Source organism: Nomia melanderi, chromosome 6 (assembly GCF_051020985.1).
Source record: "Nomia melanderi isolate GNS246 chromosome 6, iyNomMela1, whole genome shotgun sequence".
NCBI classification, from domain to species: domain Eukaryota; kingdom Metazoa; phylum Arthropoda; class Insecta; order Hymenoptera; family Halictidae; genus Nomia; species Nomia melanderi.
Genome location: NC_135004.1, coordinates 2,067,593 through 2,080,410, shown reverse-complemented (window position 1 = coordinate 2,080,410; position 12,818 = coordinate 2,067,593). Strand labels below are relative to the sequence as shown.

Sequence of the window (12,818 nt, the reverse complement as noted above, 5' to 3'; positions counted from 1 at the left end):
TTACATAGAAGTTCAATCTAGCCATCTTCTGGCAGAATTATACAAAAGAAACTGGTTGTCCGAATGTTATTGCTTGCTCCGCGGGAGTACCGATGTTTCGCCGAGTGATTTACGAGACTGGCACACAGGGTCGCGGGGAAAGGGGCCGAGGAAAAGACTTTCCATTCCCGCGAGTCGCGTGAGACGGCCTCGCCACGGAAAGCACCCACCGCGGGAATATGAAAAATCGTGGGCGGGCGGTCGATTTCGCGGTGGTCCCGCGGCGATCAGCTGATTGGTCGCACATGACCCAGGGTCAATCTACTTTCTACTTCCCGCGTTCAACGGAAATCAATCGACGAGCATCTGTCGAGAGGGAAGAGGATAGGACCACGACGTTTTCCTCCCTTCTACGCGGTTGGAAACCGAGCTCACTTTCTCGCGACGATACCAGCAATATACATATCGTTCGGACGATCGGGATGCTGATGAGTGAAAACGAACGAAGGCGATGAATAAAACAGTCCCCCGGCGAACGTTCGTCGCGGGAATCTCTAGAGACGCTGGAAAATGTTCCCCTTATCGTGAGAAGAGATCTCGTGGGCCTCCAGCGTAGAAAGAGCTAGCCAATTTTTATTTCTCCATTTTTTCCTGACCTACCGCGCCGGTATACTCGAACGTGTCGCCGGAGCAATTAAAATTAACGGGTCGGTGACCTAAATTTTTGGATAAGAATCTGGTTTAGACATCATTCTTCGTGGTTTCCGCGTTCAGATATTAACTAGGATGTTATGGATCGTTAACGCCGATTTTTAGGCAGTTTCGGTGTATTAAAATTAACAGGTTGACGACCCAAATTTTCGAATGAGAGTCCGGTTCAGATTTAATTCGTCGTTCTTTCTGTGTTCAGGCAGACTCTCGTGTTCAGTTTGATTTAATTTATGGAATTTTATGGATCGTTAACTGTGATATTGAAATTAACACAGTAGTAACGTGGCGAAAATAACACAGAAAGTAAACATAATATTTGAAGAAGTGAATTAATCGGAGTATCAATTTATTTCAAAATTTGCCTGAAAATTTATTTCAAAATTTATCTCAAAACTTATTTCAAAACTTATTTCAAAATTTATTTCAAAATTGATTTTAAAACTTATTTCAATATTTATTTCAAGATTTATCGTAACTTCAAAGTGATCGCATTCTGCTGATGTTGAACCGTGATCCCCTATCACCGAGCGTTACATCGAAACTATTTCGTCGAGGATCGACGCCGATCGCCGGAACAAGTTCCGTTGCCCGGCGGAACCGCGCCCGCGCGAATTTGTATTTGCCCGCGATTCGGCCGACAATCACATTGTAACGCAGCACGGGGAAAACGAGCAATCGCTGCGGGAACATGAAAGTTCCGCGTTAAGTTGGTCACGCGAGTGCGCCGGCATGTAGTTAGAGGCACGCTTAATGACCGTCCGGGAAGATCTACGCTACATGACACAGTTTGCCGTCGTCTATGCGCCGGTTGGCGACGATCCGCGTGATTTCTGCGTGATTTCTGCGCGGCGCACACCAATTTCAAGTCTCGTCGTCCGCCGAGTTTTTTCTCGATCGCTATTCTCTCGTGTCTTCAACAAGCAATTACACGGAGACTGGTTTTTCTATGAATAAACGCTCCGCGGACGAAACGAACTTTATTTTTACTTCAATTTCATTTTCCGCGATCCAATCTCTGGGAACTGCGCGACGGAAGATTCCGATGCAACTGTTGATTGGGAATCACGACGTGATTAACGCGATTAACGATTCAAACGACGGACTTCGAGGACTCGCGGTACACGCGAACGTGTGAAATGGCGTTCCCACGATGCTTGCATTAATAAATCTCTTCGTCCGTCAAAAAAGTTATCGCTCCGGTTTAATCGCGGTGAATTAATCTGTCGGACTCAGCGCTTCTACAAAAATTCGAATCACCGATCGAACTGGTTCCGACATGCCGCTATCGCGGCTGGACGCGGTACTTTTCGATCCTGCGATCACTTACGATAGGAAAAACTAATCCCACAATCCCCACGAAGCTATTATCTCGTATCGTTTCTTACCGCACAGCGGAAAGGCCGTGTCGCGTAATAATCAAATTAATAGAGAAAGCGGTAATAATCTGGTTCGACGAGTCGCGATGCGACAAAAAAAAACCGACGGAAGGGAACGGACAAAAAGGGAAAAGAGAAAAGCACGCGGTTCCATGGAAACTGGTTCCACTGTCAGTAGAGTCGATGCTTCGAAGAGCTGAAAGATTCTAATTACTCGAGGTTTTCGGCAGTGAAATTACTATCCAGTTGATCGATTAACACTTTAACTACTGCGTCATATGAATTCGGGTGACACTGTTTTCTCCATAAACTTAAACATTAATTTTCTTGCTGATACATCGATTAAACCGAATTTGTTCGGATGCGTGAGATATAAGAGAGGTAATAGAGCGATTGTTATGAAGAATCTTGATTTCTTAGTTTCTGCGTTATTAAGAAAACTGTTTCAACTGCATATGAGTTTCAATAAATGTTCACTTGGCAGTCAAAGTATTAAAAACGACTGGTGATCACTAATCTCCGAATCCTTATATAAATTCAAATTTCGAAAATTACCATTGGAAAAACAGAATTGTGATACAAAACGGTTGTTCCTAATGAACACTACAAACATCACCACATTTTGGACATTCCATGTATCTTCCCAGATTGCATCGAGTTTCCCATAAATACACATAAATTTGCAGTCTAGTAATCGCTAATCCGGAACACGAGCACGAATAGCTCATCACCGTCGCGACCAGCGTAACATACTTGTAACGCTTTCGCGTCTTGCGTAAAGGAAATTAAATTACTTTCACGTGTTTTCATTTGAAACGTATTATCCATTAATGTGAGGTTTATTTGATTTAATATACTGTTATATGTAGAAAGTTGACGAGATTGTTATCTTAAATTTCATTTGCATTTTATAAAGTCGATTTGTTGTGTTTAATGAAATATCGTAATTAAGGAAAGACTGCCACTGAAATAAATGGTGGTTGCGAACGGGTTATTCAGAACATTTTCCCGAACCTGCGCCAGTATTGATGCGTTTGTCTTAACGAAGCCGGCTGCAATTACGAAACGTTCAGAAATTACTGGACACGGCTTACTCCCGAAAGCCTGGAATAACTTGTCCCCGTATCGATTACGCCACCGATCGTCGCCTATAATACCCGCTGCGGACCTGCTTTCAGGGAGTGGCCAGCATTCCGGACTGTAAAGATCAGCGGGCCCGCGATGAATGGAACGCTTTAGGAACGACGAGCCGGAAAATGGACGTCGCGAAGTGTGCCACGGAGGATTTCGTCACGGTGGTCAATGTCGAGGGCCAGCAGCCACCGCCGGAGAATTTCGTCACCGTGCTGTCAATTGGCAGCGGGAAGAAGGAGGACGAGCTGCCCCCGCAACCGACGCCGTGCTCTCCGAAAGCCCAGACGAATGGGCTCGAAGGACACCTCGAGGAAGAGGTCGAGGTGTTCAGGCTGCCCGGTGAACGGCTCGGGTTCGGCTTGAAGTTCGAGGGCGGTAACAAGACTTCGGAGAGGGTCAGGAAACTGTTCGTGCAGAGCTGCGCGGAGCAGAGCCCAGCTAGCAGGGCCAAGTGCTCTTGGGGCACTCTGGGAGAGGGTGACGAGGTAAGCCGGATGAATCTCATGATTCTTTCTTATGAATAGTTTGTAGTTGATGGTTGTATCACGGATACGCGAGGAATAAGTCATCGAGTTTAATCCATTCGCTGCTAATCAGGAATACACTCGTGGTTAGGAAGGTGTAAAATTGCTACCATGAGTATGATAGTCGTTACTGTATTTGAAAATACAAATAAAACCACATATTGTACGTTGGTAGCGAATGCGTTAAAGATTTATCATTGTTACGAATGAGTAAATACTATTCTATAGTGTTCAAAACCCTCATATACATCTCAACTTCAGATGCAAACAGATGTCTATTCCAGTTTGATTTAGGTATCGTTGGCACGCTAACTGCCGAATGAAATTTTCATTGATATCGAGGAATGGTTCCGTGATACTAATTCATCGAGTTCTTCGATTACCCTAACTGTAAGCTCCGACACGACATCGATACCGAATGGACGCTGTACTTGGCCCAGTTGCATGTGACCAGTACATTCCAGTCGTTCCAGTCAATGACGAAAAGAGAAATGACAGACCAGAAATTCCAACGCGCGAGCATTTTAATTAGACGGAAGGGAGAGAAACTGTCACGCGACCGGTCACGGAACCGCCTATAATTTTCGAGACCCACTTCCTGCGTTACAATTCTCAAGTGCGCCGGACACGACGCGGCGTGGCTCGGCTCGGCTCGGCAGTTTGTTTATAGCACGGGTAGCCTGGCAAGAAACAAGCCGGTCGTGTCTCACGTGTGCGACACCGGTAACGATACCGCGTCTCTTTTCCAGGTACTCTCGATCGACGGTGTACCAGTGACACACATGACTAGGCTGGATTGCGTGAGGCGATTGAAGGAGTCTCAGTTGGTTATCAAGCTAATGGTTAGATGTAGGGGACCGCTAAGGCCTGAAGTGGTCAGCGCTGAGAAAAAGACCGGCACACCGGAGAAGATCAAAGTGCCCCCGGAACTGCCATCGGCGCCGCCGCCGGTACCTCCGCGAAAGCTACGTCAAGCTCGGGGCCTGGCCGACGGCGAAGCCAATCCCAGTCCTGTCAAAAAATCCTGGAACGGGTCCAGGTCCCAGAGCAGCGGCTCGCAGAACAGCTCGCCTGGCTCGCAGCCTGTCAGCCCACTGGACAGCAAGTCCAGTATCTACGAGAGTTGCGAGTCCTCACCAAAGAGCTCGAATGGATCGAGTCAAGGAACACCGAAAGGGTCGCCTAAAGAACGTTCGCCGGAGCTTGCAAAATCGAAACAGGTTACGATATTTTCAACTGCGTCAGGTTGTATAACGAAGTTCTAGCATTTTCGATTAAACGATTTTGACAGTGCCATCTGTATTGTTTTGTTAACGTTTATGCCTAGTACTAGGAAAGATTGCAGAATCAGGCACAGTTGTTGAGTTAACGAAAATGCGAAAGTTTCGTTTGCAATGTGATATCGGATCGAGTTAGAAGTCTTCTTATGTTGTTGCTAAATAAATTGAATGTTGACTGTCGTGTATAAAACTTGATTTAATATATAGGGAAAACTAGGGGAAACGAAAACGGAAAAAACACTTGAGAAGACTTTTCAACCGATCCTATTATCCCAACCGGAACCATCGAATCGCACTGAACTAACGATCCGCACAATTACAGGAACCTCCGGAAGCGATGGTTTACCTGGACGCTAGATCGCAATGCGGCTCAACGCACGGAAGCACGTCCGACGACACAGGAAGTTCAATGTCCACGGTGATCGACCGATTCTCCACGTCGGACCGCGTGTCCACCATCTCCACGGCATCGACAGCTTCGACAACGTCCGAGCAACAAAACGATTTGCTACGAACCGATCCCGAATTCGATCGAACTTCCGACCGGGACTACCAATTGTCTAAAGCGATCTGCCCGTTCGAGAACTTCGACGCTGATTACCCGTCCACGCCTCCCGACTACCTGCTGCGCCGGCTGGCCAGCTCAGAAGCGGTGACCCATGTAGAGTCCCGCGGGGAAGTCGAGAGGATCACTGCTGTGGTAGCGCCCAACACTGTGCTGATTGAGGAGACAATCACGTTCCAGCCACCTTTGAGCTTCCAAGATGCTCCTTTGAGCTATGGACACGAAGCTCGACCCGACCTCTTCTACACGGCTGACCTGGCAGCTGATTCCACCACCCATTTCAAGCCTATCAAAGATGACGTGGAGCTCGTGGAACGCGTGAACGGTGGCCACGAAGACTACCTATCACCTGAGTGCTCCCCCGAAAAGCCGAAAGAAGCGATTCGCGCGGAAAGAGGATCTGATAGAACACCTCCACCCTTGCCAGCCAGGAACCACGTCAACAGGATCAATGTTAATCAGTCTGCTAGCGATAGGTCCATCGAGATCAATGACCGCCAATGCCAGACCGACCGCCAACAGAAACCTTCCGAATCTTCTGGCAACACTGCGATCGGAGATAATCAGCAGGATGCACCTGTCCTACCGCCCAAACCGTTGCCCAGAAGGGACGTCAAGGTTAGACGCAAGAGACCACCCCCTCCGCCTCCTCCGCCGATTACACCGCGGTCTGAGACCAAACCAGTTGCCCTGGCCGAGAAGCAAACAAGTTTAGAGAAGGAGGAACCAACGAGTGCAAAGGTCGACGTTCCCCCCTTGAAAACGGAGGACGCTGGCATAGGGCAAACGGAAGAGCTGTCGAAAACCCTGGAAGAGGGCGAGGCAGAGAATTCGATGTCCAATAACGCTGGAACTGAGAATGAGCTAGAAAAAAAGAGGATAGAGGAGGTGGAGGATTCGGAGTCCACCGATAGTTACGATGTTCTAGATGATGATGGTCCTAGGACGAACAAGGTGTTCGAGATAATAGAAATAAGGAAGGCTAAAGCGTTCCCGTCACAGAGGGCGGTTCCCTTGGCAAGGAAAGAGGAAGAAGAGGCCAAGGGCAGGTCGGGTTTCGCGAAGGAAACTGAGAGGATCGTTAATGGGGATCCAGAGAGGATCAAGCTGGGATTGGGCAAAGGCAATGAGAGGCCTAAGCCGGAACTCAGGACGGCTGTGAAGATTTCGAGGGAGGTGGATGAGTCGGAGGACAGCGACGAAGCTACCACAAGATTTAACGAGCCCGATGACAAATCTTATGATAGGCAATCGATTGAAGACGAAAGTTCTGATCGCGGTGAGGCTGACTCACCTATCAACGATGAATTGTTTGGGGGACAGGAAGATGACGCGGATGACGATTATAGGACTTTGAACGATATCAATCGTAATGTATGCGGTTTGAGGGGAAACAGAGGGAGGAATGAAAAAGAGAGCATCGATGAGGATGACACGAGCGACGAAAGCGACGACGACTACTACTGGCAAAGCAACTTGGCTACGATCGGCGAGGAAGAGGAAACGAACTCGCTTGAGTATGCCACTGCGTAAGTTTCCATCCTCATTGCTTGCAAGTTGGTGAACTGAGTATGGACTCGATTGCAATGTTTATCGGCACATACGATGCGCTCTACTCTCTTTTTGTGTGGTTTAGCTTAAAGGTGGATAATGCTGTTGTTATTCTGAATGTATAACGAACGAAGAAATTTTGTAAAATTCTTGCAAATCGATTTGAACCAATAATTGGTACTCATTTTATACAAATTTACTTACACTCTATCCCCATCGCGTGAAAAGAGAGAACGTGCACGATAAAATGCAGAGGTTAATGAAGGTTCAGGAAATTTTTCATCTCATTTATGATCAGTAGAGATCCTCCCTTACTTAAGTGCAATGTATGAATTACCAATTAATGCAAGTGGAGTAAAGAGAAATTTATCCCCAAGGAAATTCACTTGAAAATCGAATCCAACGCATTCAATGTCGATCTCACTAAAAACCAGAGTGATGAACAATATTATTCCATACTTTCGGCTTATCTTCGTGCGAATAATCACATTGTGCTTAGCGAAACTACCAGTTATAAGACACCGTGTAGATCCCAAGCCACTGCTATCTACCCAATCTCCAATCTCCTCGATTCAACATAGGAAAGCTCCACTCATAGATAAAAACGAATCTCGGCGACCTCGATCCGCGGCGATAAACTAATCTTTCGCATCGGTATGTCAGCGAGCTGTTTCTCATTCGCGCGGTCCCCAATTAGGCACGCGCGGACTTTCTGAACAGTCTCGGGGGAACCTGGCGAGCCGCAGCGTCCACCGATTCTTAAACAAGAACATGCTTGCCGGCGACCAGCGATAAGAGACTTTTTCGGCGATGCGACAATATCTTTGGCCAACGCGCGGTTCGTCCCGGCGGGACCAGTTCTCAAAAGACAGGATAAAAGAGGTGACGTTAATACGCGACGCGGCGATCCGCCACGAGATACCTCGCCCAGCTACTTTATTCCTCCGGAAACTGGTACCCCTTCACGGAGCCTATCAAAGTGTACCATCTGCGCGATTTTACTGGAATACGCTCTTCTCAGACTGATCTACCATCCGGTTCCTTGCTCAAATGCGCAAGATCGTTTCACCCAATTTTGAAAGTAATTTCTGTGATAACTGTTCGAGGACAAGAGTTCGGGGATTGTGACAAAATTGGGGGACTTAAGAAGAAAGTGTCTGGATTGATTAGATATTAAGACCTCTGAATAAATGTTGGGGCAAAGGTTGCAGTGATTATTAAAGAATTCTAGAGTTTACTATAATATTGTAAAGTCATAAGCATTCGTAGAGCTTGAAATACACTCTATATCCCATTAGAGGATTGATAGACTTGTGACAAACATTCAGACATACTGGGAAATATTAATGCTTCTTAAGATTGTAGAATTTACCATGATATTACAAACACTACGTGGTGATATTAGAAATTACAAGATATTCTAGGTCCCGTTAGAAGATTGATAAATTTTTGACAAACTTTTAAGAATACTAAAAAATGTTAATGCCTCTAAGTTAATGCTCGAACCTAAAGAAAAACTCTATAGCCTGTAAGAACACGATTAACCGGTAAAAAGGAGTCACAATAATTTTTCAATGTGATGTGCAAGGAAAGGGATGGAGAGTTAAATGCAAGATTGCCTGGGGCCTGCGAATAACACGATGCGGCCCTGCAAGTGGGCATAGATTTACAGTACATTAACACTTTGACGACCGCGCATTTAAGGCAAGTATACTCGCATACCGGCGGCGCCTCCCGCGTAGGCCTCGCCATCCGCCCGCGGCGCTTTTCGCACAGTCGTTCCCAGAGGAAAAATCGGCATACAGGGTGGAGCAGTGAAATGGGAACACCTAAGCATTTTATTCGCCAGCTATTTTATGCCCCATCAATATCTTCCTCCTTGCATTAATGAACACGCCCGAGTTTCGTACTAACCGCGCGCATTAATAAATACATCGATTACGGAGTAATATATGAAAAAAAGGAATTCAGCCTCGACGTCTTAACGTTTCGATAAATACATAGCCTATGTCACTTTCAACTAAACGAGATGGACCCAAGTGATTACTAATGGGGACATGGTCGCTAATGTCGCTAAAATCCTTGGTCGTTAATCGTTGGCTCCCAAGAGATCATTAAATAACCACCGGTAGTTAAGCCATGAATTTTCGCCGAGATAAAAAGAAATATCGCTGCGATGTCGACAGACGAAAGTAGGCAAAGACGAAGTCACGCGAACGGGAAAAGAGGCCGTTGAAACGTTTAACCGCGTCTAGGGAAGGGCGGCGAGTCACTGTCCGCGACGTATTTCTTCACCCTTCGCTTACAAGGATTATTAGAAGCATTAAAAATCTAAATGGATTCATTTGAAGGTGAATTGAATATCGAATTCTTAACTCCTTGCACTCGAGAGGTGATTGTCGTTGGGATTCGATATAGCAAAATTATGAAGTCTTCACATAATATTAAACTTCGTACCAATATGTGAAATTTGGAAACAAAATACCTCAGTTTCTAAATTGATGTACATCTCATTAGAAAACCTTGAATATTTCCATTGAAGAACTTCCGAGCGCAAAAGGTTAAGCACTAGAAAGCAAGAAAACTACGTACGAACCATTCATCGTTCGACTAATGAAATTCATCATTGCAACTTCCCTCTTCTGAAAGGCAACTCTCAACGCAGCGAATGTGGCAACAACATTCGCCCTGAAAGGGTTAATTGTAAGCAAATTACCTTTTTTCCGTCGGAATTTCCCCGGGCACGGCCCGGCACGGCCAGGCCCATCCGAGTCGGATGCCTGTGAACGATTTACGGTTGCAAAACGGTCTCTTATATACGTATTTATAGCGCGGCCGTGGCCACGCCTGCTCGATCCCAGCGCGGATCCGGCGGAGCCGAGGTTCGGCGGGACGGCACTCGCGGCCCAGGAATTCCGGCTTTTTGTGATAATTTTCAAGCGCACCGACCGCTTTGAAACCTGTACTTGAACGGTCCACGGAGATTATGCACGCAACATGCCGGCTCCGGCTGATTCGCGAAAAATAAACTGAGAAAAGGAAAAAAACAGGGCGGGAGGATCGAGAGCGGGGCGATTAGCATTCCGGAACATCCCCGCGAATCCGAGCGCGCGTTGCCTAAGTGAAAGAGTGAAATTTCAGAGGGCTGTGGTTAAGCCGGCTAATGGTACGCTCCGGCGCCGTTTCGGAAATTTCAATCGCTCCCCTGCACGGATATCTGGGTCATATCCAGCGCGCGGCGCGGCGTCCCGATCCGGAGCAAAAAGTTAATTGACCACTTAGGGGCTGGCGGCCGCGGGAACGGCCCCGGGACTCGTGGAAATCGAGTAACGCGATCGGGGATCGAGCCACCCTGCAGCTCGCGTGCGACCCGCATTTAATCCCTGCCTCGTCTGCTCAGGGTTCAACTCAACACACATTGTTTGCATTCGTTTTACACGAAAAAGAACCTTGTTCTCGTTCTGTTCCTTCGTCTTCGTGTGGATGAATGCTTGATAGTAACGTTTAGATATTGTAACTGATCTCTTTTTACATTTCTATTTAACGTCGCATCAACTGCTATATAATTATTGACTATAACTTAATGATGTGTGTAAGAAAACTACTAATTTTCTAATTAGATTGTAAAGTTGATTTGAAATTGATTGCCGGTTCTCTTTGGGTTTTAGACACAACGGAGCCAGCGACGACACGAGCCCCACGGACGAATCTAACTGCCTGGACTCGCCAACTGGCAAGGACACATTCATCACGAATGGTGAGTCTAGGGGTAGCTTAACCCCTTGCCTTATGATGGATTTATTAACTATCCTCGGTATAACTACTTTATCGCGAACAGTTTATTATAGAAAAGAAACAATTTTTATGTTTATTCTACGTTTACGTTTGCTACAGAGGTTAACAGTTGCTAATAGGAAAGTAATATTTAATTTAGACTTATAAAAACTAAATGACACGTACATTTCTCAGATTCAATTTGCAATTTTCGTCACGAATCTGACACGATATCGTGGTTCAAGAGGTTAAAATTAAAAGACGCAAGTGAATCAGAATTTGAAGTCGGTCATCTAAATTACTTGAAGAAATTGAGAATAGGTTGTTACGTCCTATCAAGAATATGTTAATGTTCTCAGAATTGTCTTAAAGGAATGAAAAATAACAGTTGATCGACAGTCTGAGAGTAAACAGCGTGATTAAATCGATAAGACGCTAGAACGAACGACGGGGTTAAAAAGATGAGATTGGTACCGGGTGAAAAACGATCCAAAGGCTGCGAGACGCAGTCGGAAGGACGAGGGAGCATACTAATTGTGTCTCGTAACGCTCGTTGAAGGGATCGCGTGCGAGAATTGACACCGCCGCGGCAAAAACGCAATTATTGTGTTCGCCATCGCCATTACTCTTATCTTAATTCGACTGTCCGAACCGTCGGGAAGTTCGCGCGTGCTGAACAAATTAAAACGCGTCGTTCGAGGTCAATAGAAAATAATTACCGCCGCCTGGGGGGCCAATTAAACCACTCGCGAATCAGTCGTTCACGTCCATTAGGCGTAGTGCGCAAAAATGTTAGCGCCGCGCGCGCGCGCACGAGCGCTCGTGAGCCAACCCGACGATCCCAGCGACCTTGAATCCTCGTTAATTTCCACGAGGAACGTGCCTCGTTCGCTTGTCAGGTTTCTCGGCGCTTGGCTCGCTCGTTCACTCGTTCGCTCGCGATGTCTTCGGTTCTGAGCGATCGTCGATCGTTTCAAGAACTCGATTGTACGGGAACTTTGTTTCCGGTAAATCGGAGTTCGGTCGAAACTGCGCCATTCCATATTCACCGAGCTCCTATTAACCTCATTTCGTGAATCGCGATGAGAACTGATACGCATTGCGATCGGTTCTGTCGATTGGTAATTATTTTATTATTTGATACGCACCCATTTTTCGCGTGCCAATCTTCTCGAATGAGAACGGAACTGTCGTTTCTTTTATATCTCAGACTTCTTACTTTTATTCGCAGTTTTCTTATAGAACAGTTTCTAATTCAAGCATGTTGTATGTAAGCTTTAATTATTTGAGCTACCACAGATAACTGATGCTTAGCGAACAGCCGTCTCATCAAGTTCGGGACAGAATTTGAATTTGTAATATTTTCTAAAATCAAATACGATTCGATGTTGAGTTCTCTGTAACCTGTGGGAAACGTTTCACTTCAATTTATTTACAGACGATCGCGCCAAGACATACAATTTAATCTTAGTGAAATATGTTGTCTGTATGTTAATTTGTACGTCAATGCAACTGCCTTGATATTTTACTGTCCACGCAACCAGTCTGTTCTTATTGTACATTTTTATAAGTCGCAGAATTCTATAGGGAATTCTGTTCTCCGCACTCCGCCGCGGAAAGCTTGCAACGTGACACTCCGGTGCAAGAGGTTAAACGTAGATTTATGGACGCTATTATGTGACATCTATTAACATGTCGACTCTATCCGACGCGTACACGCGTTTCTGACTTCTGACACTATGCAGTGTGATGTACTTCGTGGATTTCCTCTGAAAGTTGATCTCGAATGCAGAAGATCATAAATACGGCGAACAATACGATTATTCGTGATATATCTAGACAGTGGGTTTTCTATGCAAACACAGCTCTTTACGAAGCAATTAAAGAACACGGAGTGGTATAGCAATTAGTTTTTTTTTACAGC

At 45.9% G+C, this 12,818-nt stretch overlaps 2 protein-coding genes across 8 annotated transcripts in view; one reads left to right on the top strand and one right to left on the bottom strand.

The window, feature by feature from the left end:
• The window catches only part of bbg (PDZ domain-containing protein big bang), a 100,916-nt gene that overhangs the window by 18,246 nt on the left and 69,852 nt on the right, over positions 1-12,818 (top strand). For all 3 annotated transcript variants that reach the window (XM_031977676.2, XM_076368349.1, XM_076368350.1), the window contains 4 exons: positions 3,245-3,685; positions 4,474-4,944; positions 5,327-7,098; positions 10,789-10,877. In XM_031977676.2, coding sequence (XP_031833536.1) covers positions 3,245-3,685; positions 4,474-4,944; positions 5,327-7,098; positions 10,789-10,877 — 2,773 coding nt within the window. Of the gene's footprint in view, positions 1-3,244; positions 3,686-4,473; positions 4,945-5,326; positions 7,099-10,788; positions 10,878-12,818 lie in introns of those variants that run through there.
• Positions 1-12,818, bottom strand: part of LOC116427506 (uncharacterized) — a 191,833-nt gene that overhangs the window by 158,278 nt on the left and 20,737 nt on the right. The window lies entirely within an intron of this gene.